At 47.2% G+C, this 16,996-nt stretch overlaps 1 gene segment (V, D, J or C); it reads right to left on the bottom strand.

The window, feature by feature from the left end:
• Positions 1-536: 536 nt before the first annotated feature.
• The window catches only part of LOC124963123 (immunoglobulin kappa variable 2-30-like), a 52,177-nt gene continuing 35,717 nt past the window's right edge, over positions 537-16,996 (bottom strand). The window contains 3 exon segments of the V gene segment in view: positions 537-994; positions 3,832-3,869; positions 7,633-7,641. Of these exon segments, the coding sequence occupies positions 672-994; positions 3,832-3,869; positions 7,633-7,641 (370 nt within the window).

The raw sequence follows: 16,996 nt of genomic DNA on the forward strand, positions 1-16,996 counted from the left end.
GCACAGCATCTTGCCTGTGTGCCCCAGTGTGTGACGGACTGGGACGGCAGCCTGCTGCTTGCTCATTCTGGCTGTCTGTGTCCTTTCATTATCTCATGCCATGTTGCAATGACTGACTCAGAGCTCTTTCTTTTTCCAGTGGTGGGGATGGCACACAGGGCCTGCATGTGCTCACCACTGAGCCACACCCCCCACTCCCAGCCGACTGTTTTCTTCTTTTGACACATTTGCTCTGCTAAGTTGTCAGGGAAGCTTGGGTGGGATCCAGGGATGCGGACTGCAAGGACCATCACCCCTTGGGAGGCTTGCTGAGGAGGGGAGATCCAGGGAGCAGCTCTCGGCCAGGCCCTGGGGAGGGGGCATGAACAGGTGGCCTATGGGTCTGGGGGAGCTGGGTCTGTGCGGGGTGGAATGCAGGATGGTTTTATACAGGGTGGTGCATTTTAGGGCAGCTCGACATTGAGTCCCTTAAAGGAGAAACTGGGTAAATGGGAGGACAGTGCCTAAAACATTCAATGAGGAGGGAGAGCAAGGTCTCAGGTGCAAAGATGGATTTTATTTGTTGTTTCCCCACGGCCAGCGTGACTCCAGCCAAGGGGGAGGGAGGAGGCAGGAGGCGGGAGGAGGACTGCCACGGGGTAGGCCCTGGCGCGAGGGCACGGCTGCTGGCTCTAACACTCGTTCCGGCTGACACTCTTGACGATGGCGGAGGACAGGCTCTGGTGGTTGACCTCGCAGGTGAATTCGTTGTGGCTGTTGTACTCGCTGCTGGTCAGCGAGAGGGTGCTGCTGAGGCTGTAGGTGCTGTCCTGGCTGTCCTGCTCCGTGAGGCTGTTCTGGACGTTGCTGGTGCGCTCGGTGCCGTCCACCTTCCACTTGACGTTGATGTCCTTGGGGTAGAAGCTATTCACAAAGCACACGAGCGTGGCACCTCCAGTTGCTAACTGCTCCGAAGACGGTGGGAAGATGGAGACAGTTGGCTTAGCCACATCCCCTGCGGAAGGAAGCACAGAGCTGGGTGAGTCGCAGGAAGGCCTCGTCCTAGGCACGTGTTGGAGGGTGGCCACCGAGAGGCGGGCACGCAGAGCAGCACCTGTCAGCACCCTTGCGGCGGGGCCAAGAAGCACCGTGTGGTGTCAAAGGTCGGAGTCACTTCCTTGCTCCCCACTACCCCCTTAAAAAGTGCTAAATTGTGTTTGAGCTCTTTGAAGCCATTCTGAGGCCTTTCTTTTCAACAGTGTCCCCTGCCACCTGCAAAGGGCTCAGGACTCCAGGCCAAGAAAACAGGGCGCCTCATCTGACCCCTGAGTGCGGCAGTCAGCAGGGCGAGACTTGGTCCCTCCACGTGGAAGGAGACCCCGCGGCAGCCCAGGCTGCATCTGGGGCCGGGTGGGTGTCAGCTGGGTGGCCTGTCCCTCTGGAGACCTGCAAGCAGCTCTCCCATCCCTCGTGAAGGCCTGAAAGTGCAACTGGGCCCTGGCCTGAGGGTCTGCAACCACAGGAAGCAGTCCTTAGCCAGACCAGGAAGTGTCAACTGCCACCCTGGCCACCTGCCCGGGGGAGCCGGCCACCTTCAGTTTTGCAGCAGCTGCCAGATGTCCTCCTGGAAATCCCCTCAGTGGGGACAAAAATCGTGGGTGGGAGAGTAACAGTGAAAATAAAAATGAAAATCAGGAGTTCTTAGCGGGAGAAGTCAACAGATCTGCGAAGTTGTTTTCTTTTTTTCAGTAAATGTACCCTCAAGGCTAACCAAGCACTCCAACATAAGATAAATGAACTCTTAATCCTTTTTTTTTTTTTTTTCCTTTTTAAACTTTCATGGCTATTTTCTCCCCAAATAACTGTATAAGAGAGCCTTGGTGGCAAAATAATGTGATCTCTGAAAAATAAGCAGAGGAAAACATTCTGTGGAGAGCCTCCTATCTGGGCAAGTTCAAAATTTCCATCTGGCTTTGAAACATTTAATTATTACTATATTTGATGTGGAAATTATTTCAAGATTTTGCATTAGAGTTTAGAAACTTTTAAAGAGCTTTTAAAAGGCCCCCAAACCCTTTCAAAGTAACTTAAAATACTTAATTTAAATAGTTCTATGGTTTCAAAAGTTTTAAAAGGGCCCTAAAATAGTCCTGCATAGACCAAAATAATCCTTAAGCATCAGTTTTGAAATCAGTGGGGCTAAATAACAGCACCAACACAAAATCAAGTCATTGAAATGTTTTAGAGGTTATGGGATTAAAATAGCTAGATTAAAATTTTTTTCTATGACAGCATTAACGTATTGGAAAATGTTTATATTAACTTTTTTGTCAATCACATTGATATAAAATTAGTTATTTTGTACCACTCAAATATCATCCAAAGCAGTTACATTTTTAAAAATTAAAACATGTCACAAACTTATTTTTTACCAGTTAATAAAATGCAATGGTATTTCTACGAACTTAGGAGAATAAAATTGATTAAGTTCTGAATGGGCAGACTGTTGGCAAAGTTGGTTTTTTTCTCCTGTGGATCTTACCCTGAAAAAGTTACACAGGCTCTATTTCTTTCTTTTGGATGGAGCTTTTGTTATTTAATTCAACAACAAAAAAAATGACATATGATTGGAAAATTTTTTTTTTTTTACAACCTCATTGAGAGGCTATAATAATGGATTTTTATATAACTTTACTACTGAAATTCCTGATAAATCAGTTTTCTCCTGGTTTTTCCACACCGGCGTCATGCCCATCACCTTCCTGCCTTCTGTTAGTGGCATTGTCTGCATCACCGTGTACCCAAAAAAGTGGCCACCCGGCTCACGCGGTGAGCGGCCACGGGAGGACTAGTGGTGGAAAGGCAGCCGCGGGCCCGCAAGGCCACGCCATGTGAGAACGTGGACAAGGAATAACTAGGGGAGTAAAATTACATGTTCTTTAAAATATTTCCTATAAACCATGGAAATTTTAAAAATGTAATTATTATTTTCCTTCATTTAAATACATTTCTTTAAAACAGTTTTAGGGGTCAGTTGTCTTTCCACCATTATGATAAGAGATCATCTCTAATTTAATATAGAAATTAAATTTTGAAAAAGGAGTTTTCAGTAAGATCTGCCAAGATCTGATTTCTGCAGAATCTCTCATTTTGGACTTTAGCACTCGGATTACACTCTACAATGACATTGCTGACGATTCTCAAGTGAGCCACCTCTGCTACATGGCAAACAGGCTTACTTTCCTAACTTGACCAACTTTTTTGTGCAAGCTACTCATTTTATAGTTGTCTTATCCAATAATTCATCAGGCAAAAGAAAAGACAGACTTAGAAGTACATTTCTTAACTTTTCCATATCACGACGTGTAATGAAAGAAATCAACATAGTATCTGACAAAGTTCAATAAAAAGGAATTACTTTTGCTCTTTGGAGCCCCAAGCATTCCTTTTAAATCTACACTGTTTTACCCCTGCCTTGAATCATTCGTTTTAGCCCAGTTTAATATTTCTGTTTCCAAATCCACTTTTGGAGCGGAGTTTAACTTTGCAGACAACGACAACCCCTACTTCAGCTTCTACAAGTGGAAATCGCACCCACATTCCAGAAGGCAACAGAGAGATCACTTACGTTTCATCTCCAGGCGAGTCCCCTGGCCGAAGGTGATCCACAGCATCAGCTGGATCACAGTCCCCTCATCGAAAACCCCTCTTCCCTGAGGTTAACTGACTCAGTCCCTGACTCCACTGAAAGAAACCTGTTCTACTCACAACCGACCTCCACTCACACCCCAAACACGAAAACCCCCAGATTTTACAATGCCATGAGAAAAAAGAGTAAAAAAACGCACTTACGTTTCAGCTCGAGCCTGGTCCCGGCACCGAACGTGAGCCACAGTGCCGGCTCCCGCACACTGCCCCCTACGAAAACCTGCCTGGGCGGCCACCCACACCAGACCGCTGGTTCTCAGAGGAATCCAGCCTCCTCTTTCCTGTTCTCCCTCCAAAAACTCTTCTCCTCCCAAACCTGGCCACTGATAGATTTGCTTTTAAATTGGCTATTTTCTGGTGTTCTTTGATTGAGTTTTGGGTCACCAGGAATGGTTCCTTTCAGAATATCACAAACTCACACAAATGTTACAACAGGACTAAGACTTCACGAATAGTTGAGCAAAAATGTACTCACGTTTGATTTCCAGTTTGGTCCCTCCGCCGAAAGTGAATCACAGTGATTCGCTTTGGCTTCTCCCCCTACAAAAACCCGCTGGGAAGGGCAGCCACCCTTCTTCCCCAATTTAGTTATTTTGACTTAGAAATCCTAGAAATTAACTATCAGTCAGCCTCCTGTGGAGCAATCACCCCTGCTCTGAACCTTACGTCCACAACAACCCACTAACCAAAATGCACAAAAAGGAACAAAGAGCAAGACAATTAGACAGACAAGAAGAATCAGCTGGAAAAAATACTTACGTCTGATCTCCACCTTGGTGCCTCCGCCAAACGTGTACACACAGTGATTGCTCTGAATTTCCCTCCTGTACAAAAACTAAGCCTCCCTCTCTGACAACTGCGTGAGGTGCTGGAACCTTCCAGCATGCTCCCCTGTGCATGTCTGAGGCTTTCACCTAGTTTTTCTCACTCAATACTTACAGATTCCATAGTCACCTTTCCCCGGAGGATGCCAGAACCTGGTTTCAAAGACTCAGTTCACAGACACAGAGACCACAAGAGACCATGGACAACAGGAGAAGGAAACCAGGGATCCACTTACGTCTTATTTCCAGCTTGGTCCCAGAACCGAACGTCCACCACAGTGATAGCCCTCCACTGGCTCGACGTACAAAAACCCTCCTCGCCCAAGGGTAACTGAGCCAGCCGCTGATGCCTGACCCCTTTCTGCAGGTGTGGAAGCCCGGGGCTCCTCTGACAGATGCTTGCTTTCTTAGGTGAGATCTCAAATCCTAGAAGACAATGCATTTTATTCTGTGGATGAACGATGCCTTTCTTTAGCAACCAACCACATCTGAACTGCTTATTATTTATGCATTTAAAAAATAGGTTGCATGTAAACTGTAAAGAAAAACAAGCAAATTTTTAAAAGTAGCCATTTCTTTATATTTTCTCCTGGGGTGGGAATGATAAACTTCATTCTGTTGTAATTATGGAATGCATTGTCTTCTCTTGGCTAATGATAATTAAAGAATGCATTCTTTTTTTGTCTTTGCTATGATGCTGTTTCAAAACAGGTAGACTAAGTACATCCAATAAAGGCCCATATCTTTGAAGTGTCTTTTGGAATCGAGCTGCAGATGATGTGTGAGGCAAACTGATCAGGAAGAGTGGAGCTGTGGACCTCACTTGGTGGACTGGCCACTGTCACAGAACAGGCAGGGCGCAGGCCTCATTGAGCTAACCGGGCATTGGACCTGGTGGGGCTGCAGGGGTCCTGGCGTCCGGTCGTGTCCCCATGGCCTGCCTTGAAGTTATGGAAGACTTCTGACAGTCTTGCTTCCCTCTCAACTTCCAGTCCCCCGCTCCCCACTGCCCACTGCTCCCCTCACCCCAAAGTGCTTACAGTTCTCCAGCTTTCACAAAACATCCCCCCTGCTTGGAGACACCTTTGCCCACCTGGTCAGCTGACAGACAGCTAGTCATTTTTTGAGATTCAACTCGAGAGAGACCATCAGATTATCCATCCCCTAGTAGGCGATCTGTCGTTGCAGAGGACGGAGGGAGGTCCCAAGCCTGGGATGCCTGTCGGCCCTGCCTGCTGTCAGATTTGCTCTTCCCTACTGGCTTGTAAGCTGTTGGCTCTTTTATTTTCCTTGTATTTGGGAGGCCTGGTGTCATATCTTCACTTGGCAAATGCTCAACAAACATTCACAGAATAAATGAAAATACTGGAGATCAGAGATGATCCATTACAATAGGCAAAGATTAACCACTACAGTAGTTAAGTTTTACAGGAGACATTATAGGTGCAATTCAGAGATTGGAGGTAGGTCTCTTTGATTCTGTTGCTGGGGGACTTGCTAGTTGCTTTGAATAGCAGAATCAGTAATGGGTCTCCCCAGAAGATGAGGAAAAACAGGAATCAATTTGGACATAGAAGAGAGAAATTGGCAAGTTGGAATTAAGTGTGCAAAATATTCAATGAGGACACAACCAACATGGGTCCTAAAGAGGCCAGAAATTGATTTTCTTTGCAGAGATACAAACAATATCAATCATAAAGGTTGATAATCATCGAGCATTTGCAAAGTATCAGGACATGGAACATGGATTGCCATATTTAATCATCCCCAAGACTCTGTGAGCTACAAATTAATATCACTTCCTATTTTGATGGTGGAAAAGCTTGAGTGTAGGGAGGTCGAGTTGCTGGCCGGGGCAGAGCCGGGGCAGAGCTGGGGCAGAGCCGGGGCAGAGCTGGGGCAGAGCTGAGGTCTGGACTGGCAGCTCGCAGGCTTCACCACACATACTGCAGAGCAGACCCTGGGGGTGACGTCGCTGCATGGAGTCAGCCTGCACAGCAGAGAGTCTAGGGGAGGAGGAGGAAGACTCCTTAGACTAACCCAGGGTTGGAGATGAGTGCGTGAGTGCGCCCGGTCAGGAACACAAGACTGTGCCTTGAAATGTTGTTCAAAAGGAAAAAAAAAAAAAAAAAAAAAAAAAGATGGAATGTAGCTGAAATCTCAGTCCACAGTTTGGCTAAGCCAGTTTTGGTGGAGCTTCATGATGGATCACGGGGTAGCCAGTAAGAGGGTTTCCAGGCAGTTGCAGGGAGAGTCTGGTGAGGATGCAGGCCACTGAGGAGTCCCAGTGGTGTGGTGTCGTGGTCCACTCACACGAGTGGCCTCGGGATGCAGGTACATGTTTCAGCTGCACAGACTGCGCTCAGTTATCCCTGAGGCTTAGGGAGTGATGATGCTTTCTCTTTCTACTCTTGTATGTCACAGGCGATTTGCTCTTTAGAAATGGTGTGGAGGTGTTCATGCCTTCATCTTGTGGTCTTTGGAAACAATGAAGCTGCACCACCGAAAGCAAAGGTGAATTCTAGCTGGGTGCGGTGGCACATGCCTGCGATCCCAGAGGCTCAGGAGGCTGAGGCAGGAGGATCACAAGTTCAAAGCCAGCCTCAGCAACTTAGCAAGGCCCTAAAGCAATTCAGCGAGACCCTGTCTCTAATGAAAATATAAAAAGGGGCTGGAATGGGGCTTAATGGTTAAGCGCTCCTGGGTTCAATTCCTGGAACCAAAAAAAATTGAACTCTGGGACTGCAAGAGAGCATTCTCAATATTAATGCAAAGCAGAGACAGAATTTCAGAAACACATGCATGGGCTTTTGTTTTCTGTCAGTTAAATCTTTTCCTGTGATTTTTAAAACTGAGAGTGAAAAAAAGGTGGGAGTGTCCCTGATTCTACATAGAGGTGAACTTACACGTGCAGAAGGCGAGGCTGCAGCCCGGGAGTGGAAAAGGTGCCCCACCACCCAGGCACACGTCCCGCAGATCTGAGGTGGCCCAGGCCCACATCCGGCTACTGTAAAGCGCGTCTGATCCCACACAGTGGTGTTCGCTAGGAATGGTGCTTGCGTTACAATAGAAAATGTATCAGCCCAGCACAGTGAGGCTCGCCTGTGATCCCAGCAGCTCAGGAGGCTCAGGCAGGAGGATCACGAGTTCAAAGCCAGCCTCAGCCACTTAGCCAGGCACTACCTCAAATAAAAAATAAAAAGGGCTGGGGATGTGGCTCAGTGGAAAGCACCTCTGGGTTTAATCCCCAGTACCAAAATAATAATTATGATAAATATATGGATATAGATATATATAATGGATCCCTGAGAAGTGGTTAAAATCCTTAACATATGTGTGTAGGGTTCAATCTTTGAGACAAAGATTGTCTCAGAAGTACCTGTGAGCCTCTGCCAGGATCTATGATCCTACAAAGTGCCCATGATGGTCATTGATAAGATGGACTTCCTGAAGACAGGCCCAGAGTCAACCATGATGGTCATTGATAAGATGGACTTACTGAAGACAGGCCCAGAGTCAACAAGAGGGTGTGGGCAGCTCTTGGATGTAAGGCAGGGGTGATGGAGTAGAACCTCTTGGGAAACAGTCCCAGCAACCTCATGAAGCTGCTTCTCTCTGACCCAGCGAGGTCAGATTCTCAGAATAAGTTCTAAGATGGTGGGGGCTTGGGCTGGGTAGGGTGAGGGAGAGACACAGGCAGGGACTAAATGCACATCAGTAGATCCCCTTGGACACCACTGGTGAGTTACCTGCCAACGCCGCTCAGGTCTCACCCTGGTTTTTATTTGGGGAGGTTCCCCTTACATCAGTGGCACTCAGGAAATCACCAGTGTGTCAGTAACACCTGGCACTGTCTTGTCCTCTGCCAGATTTGGGGACGGTGTCTTCCCTACCTGGACCTGGAGGATTCCCGTCTGGCGTCCACCTTGAAGTCTGGTTCAGTATTTTATCTCCAGCTTGCCCGACAAGGTGGAGTCCACGGTGGGCGATTTCCGTTCCTTCGGTGTGGCTGCACCTGGGTCTCGTTTTTGCTGGGCCTCGGCTGTCCACCAGGAAAGGAGGGGTCCACATGCAGTGCTGCTCAGCACTGGATCCATCTCATTCTTCTGGCTAGAGCGGCACAAGTGGATATGGGTCCCGGCTCCCTAGGACGCAGGGCTGGCCCGTTGGATGGAAGGAGGGAGACAGGCTGCTGAAGACAGAGGTCTTTCTCTGCTTCTTCACGTCCGTCCCCTCTCATTCCTGAAGGAGGGCATGCTGGCAGAAGCAGCATCCTTTCCTGGCCATGTGCAAACTCATGTGCCCTAAAGACCTGGGCCGGCAGCGCTCCTCTTGCTCCCAGGAGGACGTCAGAGCGACTGGCAGTTCTTGACTTCCTTGGGTGGAAGAGAAAACAGCAGCCCCTGGGTCAGGGTCGACTGCCCTTGCAGGGGAGATTTACATATTGCTTGCTGTGGTTTCTGGCCCTTTAACATGAGTGACAGCGGCGCCCTTCAGGCCCTGTCCTGCAGCGCTCTGTCCCTCCCGCCTGCTGGTGGCATGTTGTGTACGGTTGCTTTCATCATCCTAGCGTTGTCCCAGGTCAGTGGAACCTGGCGTGCATTCCTTCCATTTGGACCGACGCCCCTGGATAGAATATTCGAGGGGAAGGGAGAGTGGTGGCCGTTGAGTTTGGAGGTGCTGTGCGTGAGCCCACGAGCTCAGCAGGCAGAGGCTGGTCTCTAGCTACGGGCCCTGGGAGCCCAGATGGAAGCCTCAGGGTGGGGTCTGTCACCCCTGGAGTGAGGGGTGTTTGCAGCTCTCCATTTTTCACCAGGTCAATCTCAGCCTGAAGCTTGGGGCACTCGGGACACAGGCCGCCCTGTTGTTTTGGAGGTATACAGCAAGTGTAATGGGTGCACTTCATGCACTGTGTGCAAACCTGGTGCACCTGCAGGTGGCTCACCTCAAAATGGAGCCCCACACCCCGCTTCTTCTTTCCCTTCACCTTCTCCCTAGCAGCAGGGGAAACAAGACGAACACGTTTCCTGTCCCAGGCTAGCCTGTCGTGTCCGTCACTGCCCAGAAGAGTGTCAGGGCCCAGCCTCCAGACCCGGGCCCTGGAGTGACAGCTCTCTCAAGGACACCTGATGGGCACGAATCAACACTGTCTAAGGACAGGATCTGGATGCCAGCCCCTGTGCTCCCCTTTGACAAGCCCTGTGTGGCCCCTGGCATGGCCTCTGGAACAGGAGTCCCCTGTGTTTCTCCTTTGCCAACAAATCAACAAGACTTCGCTTTCTTCCTCATTGTTGGGTGGTCAAAAGAGCAGCCCACATGTTACAGCAGCTGGACCACAACACAAAAGCCTGAGCCCACCTTCCTGTGATTTGCCACAGGAGGCTGAGACACTTGCTCTAGAACCAGCCCTTGCTGTGGTTCCCCACCAAGCCTTGGGCCCACAGAACCGAGGGTTTATGGCTGACGGCCGGGAGGATGGGGAGACACGAGGCCATCTCCTAGACAGCCACAGGTCAGCCTGAAATCTCTGTCCACCCCAGCCCAGAAGCCTGCTGCCAGCTGATATTGGGGCAACACAGTGTGACCTCCTGGAGGCCTTAGAGACAGGTCACACTGGTGGGTTGGACTTGTCTGATCGACCGGTCTCAGAGCCCGCTGGCCCTCTTCACAGATGGGGACAGATTCATGGACAATGGCAGCAGATAGGCTGTGGAAATAGAACCGCAGCTGAGAGCTGAGGTGTTGCAGGTGCGGTAATGCCAGCGATGAGGTGTTGCCAACTGCTCTCTTCTGGGAGCAGGTGGCTGGGTTGCACTCCTAGACAGCAGCGCCTGGGAAACCCTTCCTGGGCCTCGGGGGAGAGCAGAGGACAGACGCTAGGTCAAACCAGAGGGTGCAGCAATCCGTCAAGTCTTAACTGCTGTCCCTGGTGGGCTTCTTCCAGGTCCCACCAAGGCTGGACTCACCTGTCCAATCCTTCTGGTAAAATCCAAGAAGAATGGCAAAAACCTTGCACGATGTCTTCTTCATTGCCCAGTTTCAGCAGGAAGCAGCGGGAAGATATTGCTACCCATTTTTCTGTGGAAATGGTAGAAATGGACAGTAAGGACATGCCTTGACCCCAAACCTAGCTGCTTACGTGGAAGCTGACAGGGTTTCCTTTTCTTCGTCTCCCCTCTCCTCTTCCCGAACAGCCAGGAGCAAGCCTGACATTTTCCTGTCCCAGGGTAAACCGTCATGTCCTTCACTGCCTGGCAGTGGGCCACCCCGGGAGGATTAGGAAACCCCAGGCCTGGGAACGGGGGCGGCAGCCAGCTCGCTCGAGGACACTGACGGACACTAATTAAGTCTACCTCCTGGTAGGGTTTGGACCCCAACCCTGACATTCCTCTTTACAAGCTCTGTGTTCCCCCAGGCGGAATCAGTCACCTGAATCCTCCCCCTTTTCTCTTAGTGAATTAGAGTTGTACATAATAGTTGGGTTCATTTTGACAAAATCATACAGGCAGGGAATTTAGTCTACTCCATTTCAGTCCCTGTTCCCCTTTCCCCTTCCCTCCCTCTCCCCATTTCCCTTTCTCTGCTCCACAGATCTTTCTTTCATTTATTTACTTTTTTAAAAAAATTTGTATGAGTTGTTGAGGGACCTTTATTCATTTATTTGTATGCAGTGCTGAGAATCAAACCCAGTGCCTCACACATGCCAGGCAAGTGCTCTCCCGCTGGCCCCAGCCCCTATTCACTTATTTTTGATCAGTGCTTTCTCCATGGACATAAAGGTGGCATTCACTGTGGTACATCTATGTGTGCACACACTGTGGTTTTGTTAGATTTACTCTGCATTTCCTCCCCTTTCCTGTCCCTCTTCCCTCCCTCTTGATCTACCTTTTCTACTCCACTAATGCTCCATATATATATATATATTTCAAATCAAGCCAAACACATCTTATTTCACCCACCACATTCGCAATTCCATTTTTATTTGGTGGTTCAGGGTTGTTTATCCCAAAGCTAGAATGATCTTCCCTATATCTTTATATCGGATTTCCCTTATTTTGCTCTGGCTTCCACATATGAGAGGAAACATTTGACCCTTGACTCTTAAGTCTGGCTTGTTGCACTCAGCATGATGTTCTCCAGTTGCATCCAGTTACCAGCAAGTGGCATCATTTCACTCTTCTTTATGGCTGAGTAAAACTCCAATGTGTATGTGTACCACGTTTGCTTGATCCACTCACTTATGGAAGGGCGTCTAGGTTGGTTCCATTACTTTACTTGTGAGTTGCACTGCTCTCTACGTTGAAGTGCATGGTGTGCAGGAGCGTCTCTATCAAGGAGCAGGAGAGCTGGGCGTGTGGTGGATCCATCCCTAGATTTTTTGAGAAATCTTCATGCTGCCTTCCAGAGTGGTTGCATTAATTTGCAGTCTCCCCAACCATGTATGAGTGTGGCTTTTCCCCCACGTCCTCCCCAGCATTTTACATTATCCATTTATCAATAGTTTCATTGCCTTTAGTTAAAGGTCCTGGTAAGTTAGTACAAAATCTTATATGTTGAATAAACCAAGGAATAGTTCGATTTTCTATTAGAAGCTTTAATGTGTCCATCGCGTGATCTAGCAGGCAAAATGAAGGTCTAAAAGTAGAGTATGGGAAATTTTTTGCTACTTGAGTTGCATAAGCACTGTCGGAAAAGGGATCAAAAGATTTCGGGCAAACCTCAAAAGCCTTAATTATTGCTATTAACTCTCCTAATTGTGGTGATCCATTAAAGTTTTCCTTTATTATTCTTTGTTTTTTTGTAGGTGATATGATTAATATCCCCCAACAAGTTCTATTCACATGAATAAAAATTACTGTGGCTTCTGGCAAGGGTCTAGACTGAGGAAAAACTTGTTGAGTATCAATAGTAAAATGTTCAAAGTTTGAAGAAGTTTGTCTTTAGGCAAATGATTATCTATTTCTCCAGTAAATCCTTCCATTAATATTTGACAATTTAAATTGTTAGCTAGTAATGAAGCAAATTGGTCACATGAAAAAGGAAGAATTATAGTATCAGATTCTCGTCCATATTATATTTCATAATTTTTGAGCTAAGAGTAACAGTGTATCCACCCATGAGTGTGTCTTAGATAATTTACTTCTAGTCAAATGTACCCAATATAAAAGTTCTGATTGATAAATTAACCCTGTAGGATTAGATCTTGTAGATAGGACTATACCCAGAAGTGGTCTGAGGGAATCATATTGTCCTAAGCTCAATGATTGAATTTGCTTAATTTATCAATTTTATAGTCTCCTTAGCTTCTTCAGTCATAATTCTAGTGCTATTAGGATCAGATGAGCCTTCCAAAAGTGTAAATAATGGTTGTAAGTGATTTGTAGTGATTGGCAAGGCTGTACAAATCCAATTAATGTTCCCACATAATTGCTGTAATAATTCAGCCAAATAAGAGTTTGCAATCTGTAACTTCGGCACTAGAGGGCGCACTTTGTGTGACAAAACATACCCCAGAAATGAGTAAGGTGGCACATTTTCAACTTCATTAGAAGCAATATTAAGGCCCAAATCTAATAAATGTAGGGTTGAATAACTTACTTAATATATCTGCAACTTGATGAGCTATTAGGATATTGTCCATGTAATGAATTAGGTATCATAAACCCTGTAGTGGCCTTGTCACACGTGCCACATAATGTTTACACAATGTAGGGCTATTTTTCATCCCTTGAGGTAAAACTGTCCATGGAAATCTCTTTGAGGGCAGACTATGATTAACGGTGGGAACAGTAAATGCAAAATATGGTTTATTTTCCGGATGCAGGGGGATCAAAACGAAAGTCTTTGATATCTACTATTATAATATGACCATTTTTTGGTATACAGGACCGATGTGGCAGTCCTGGTTGAAAAGTTCCCACTTTTTCATGTGAGCAGTAATGACTCTCAAATCATGTAATAATCTCCATTTATTTTTATCTCTTTTTTGAATAATGAATATAGGAGTATTGTGAGGACCAACAGAAGATTCAACATGACCAGCTTTCAATTGTTCTTCAACTAATTTAAATGATTCAACTTTTCCTGAGTTAATGGCCACTGTTGCACCCATCTGGGGCTGTAGTGTCCCATTGCAATTTTATGGGGTCTGGTTTAAAAAGCAGAACAGTGGCCTTTAGAGTTGGCGTTGCCTCCCACTTTGACCTGTTTTGTCATGAATAATTATATCATCATAGGTGGTTTGTCATCTGTTGTGTTCACTGCATCCATTCCTTCCAATAAATCTCTGCCAAATCATTTGTTGTGTAATCCTTCCACAACTAAAGGAGTAATTGAGCCTTCCCATCCATGTCTTCCCAAATTATGGGATGTTTAAGTTTTCAGGAAGGTTATCCCCGGAACATTAGGTCCTTGTTCTGTTCTCCATACTAAATTGTCAACTTCCTCCACTCTTAATAATGTTACATCAGCTCCTGTTTCTACTATACCCTTAAATGTTATTCCATCGAGCTTAACTTGCATTCTAGTTTTATTCGTTTGCACTAGAATTGTCCACGTTACTTTCGGATTATTTGTCCCTCTTGGTCGCGGGGCTGAGGGCTGCCCCTTTTCCAGTTTAAAGGCTTCTCTGTATTATCTGATTTTGATCTACAGTCTCTAGCCCAGTGAAAACCTTTATGACATTTTGGGCATTTAGAAGGAGGAGTCTTTTATGATTGTCCTTGTTTAGGGATTTTAGATGGACCCTCTCTTGAAAAGTGTCCTCTTCCTACACAAGCCCAACATGTATTTGAACCTTTCTCTTGAATCCCTCCCTTTAATTTTAAGAAAGCAGCTAATGCTTCTGCTAACACTGTAGCTGTTGCTCCCTGTTGAGCAACAAGGTCCGATGTATCTCCTTAGGGCCCGCCCAAAGGAGAATACGGGGCTGAGCAGGATGATGAGTGTCTGCGGCTAAGGAACCACACGAGCCGGGAGGTCTGTCAGCGCACGTGGCGAAGCAGGAACTCGTTTATTGAGGAGGTTACACAGGTTTTATGTAGGATAGGGGCTAGGTGGGAGCTAATTAGCTTAAAAATTAACAAGGCCCGGGGGATTCATGCAGGGGAGAGTTCCATAGGACTATATGGCAAGCACGAGTTGATCCCGTTTGCAGAACTGCTACTAACCAATCCCTGACAGTAGGGGGTGGAGATAAGCAGGCCAACCAGGGAGTTACACACAACTGGTTGCTGGGTAAGAACATACCTCCCAGGTTTCAGGAGAGGGCGGCAGTGCAAGGAAGTCCGAGTAAACTGTTGGTGAGTCAGGCAGTGTCACGAATGAGGAGGGGGTCGCCATGAGGGTGCAGGTGCCATTATAGGGTGCATCCCCTATAATTTACCCTTTTTGTTTTGTTAACCCCCCCTGGAGCCAGCCGGAAGGTGGAGCTTCTGTCTTAGGTTGTCCCAGCAAATCTGGGATCTTACCCGTCATTGAATACTCCACAGCACTTCAACAGCTCTGGGCAGGGGGACCTCATCATGAGCCTGTCTTAGGTTGTCCCAGAAATCCGGGGTCTTACCCGTCATTGGCTCAAGGGCTCTCTGGGGTCAACCTTGCATCACCATCATATGCCTCCTCATAACCAGTGGCTAGCCGTTGGTATTGTACTTGGACATTCATTAACTGCACTGACTCCAAACGTTTCTGTATGAACTGTATGACCTTATTGAAAACGCAGGGGCCAAAGGTAAGTGCCATAAGGAAAAGGAAAAGGGGGCCAAGCAGGGGAAGTAAGTAAGGGAGCCAGCCATGTAAGCCCGTCCAGAAGAAGCTAGATTGAAGCTCGGTACGCCGTTTTTCCAGATTTTCTTGCAGTTGTTTGACCTTGTCGTGGACGATTCCAGACCGGTTGGCATAAAAGCAGCATTCCTCCTGAAGAAACAAGTAAAGCCCTCCTTCCCTGGCAGTTAGTAAATCTAATCCTCTTCCATGTTGTAGGACCACTGCTGCAAGGGAATCTAATTGTGCCTGGAGGTCTAAGATTGTACTAGCCACTGATTGCATGTCATCTATTAATTGTTGTGAAAGTTTATTATATAGGGTAAGAGAGGTGCCTAGGCCGGAAACTCCGGCTCCGACTCCAGTGGCTACTCCTATCCCAAGGAGCAAGGGGAGGGCTTGAATAGCCCTTTTGGGTCGAGGATTGAAGTGTTCCATTAGTGGTATAGGTAAAGATTGATTGTTGGGGAGGATATTGATGTCTGGAAATAAGAGTGCAAATGCACATAGTCCCGTCCAGTTACTGGGGAGGACATTATAGGCAAGGCCTCCACAGAAAAAGATTGTTCCATTTGGGGCACATAGAGGCTTTTCTGAGTGCTCAATGGTAATGATTTGTGCACACACCAAGGGGTGAAGGGTTCCCATATTTCAGATGTATTAGAGTGAGATGCGGGTAGGTAACAGTTCACCTGAGACTTATTAAGGAAAGGAAGAAATACCTGTGGGTTAGGGAGGAAGATATAGCAATTAGATGTAAAGTCTGAGGATCCGTTTACCAAGAGAGCAGTGGCTTGAAGGGGCCCATTACAAAGGCACAGCCAGCAGTCATCAGCAAGAGGAGGATTGGTGAGGTTCAAGAGCGAAAAAGTGGCTTGCAGAAGGTTTTGAGTTCCCGGGTCAAGACCAAGTTCTCCCTTCAACTCGGGCAGGGCTAAGGGGTGATAGATAGGGAAAGGACTGGGACCCACTAACTTTTGAATGACCTTTTGAATGTGTTGGGTTTGTGCCCAGTTTTGCACTCTTTCCCCATCACTCATTCCTACTTGAGGGAGGAGGGTCCAGCACACGGTTTGGAAATTTTTGCCGGGGCATGTTGTAAGGCCTGCATCAGACGAGTAAGAGTTTACACCAGTCCAAAGTGTCATGCCTGATGAGTGCTTACATTGTCGAGCCTCTGTATAGCAATGGGCTGGCATGTAGGTGTAGTAAGTGGTACATGCTATAGGACAAGATGGGGGCCCTGAAGGTCAAAGGGGAAGGGGAGCCGGCTTAGCCCAGCAGGCATGTTCACCTGGTTCAAGATTGAGACACCCCGATCGAAGAACAGTGGCAGCCCATCTACCGTGAGGGAACTGAGAATAAGGTTGGCAGGACCTTTTCGATGTATAGCAACGAGTAGGTAGGGAGGGAACAATTACGCACTCCTGACATGGATCTCTAATACGATAGAGATGACTAGCTTGAATTAGGGGCTCATATGCGATCACGAGGATCATAAGGGGAAGTAAAGGTCCCATTGTAAGCTGAGGGATTTAGGATTTAGTATAGTTTTGATTCTTATGGTATAACTCCAGGCGCTCCAAGAAAGCTTGGATGATGGTCACACTAATGAACACCAACAGAGAGATGATGAGCAATCCGGTGATGATGAGGCAGAGCACACCAAGGTCTTTGCATACCTGTTAAGACAAGAGAATACCACACCTCAAGAGGCGGAG

The sequence above is a fragment of the Sciurus carolinensis genome, chromosome 13, assembly GCF_902686445.1.
Source record: "Sciurus carolinensis chromosome 13, mSciCar1.2, whole genome shotgun sequence".
NCBI lineage: Eukaryota > Metazoa > Chordata > Mammalia > Rodentia > Sciuridae > Sciurus > Sciurus carolinensis.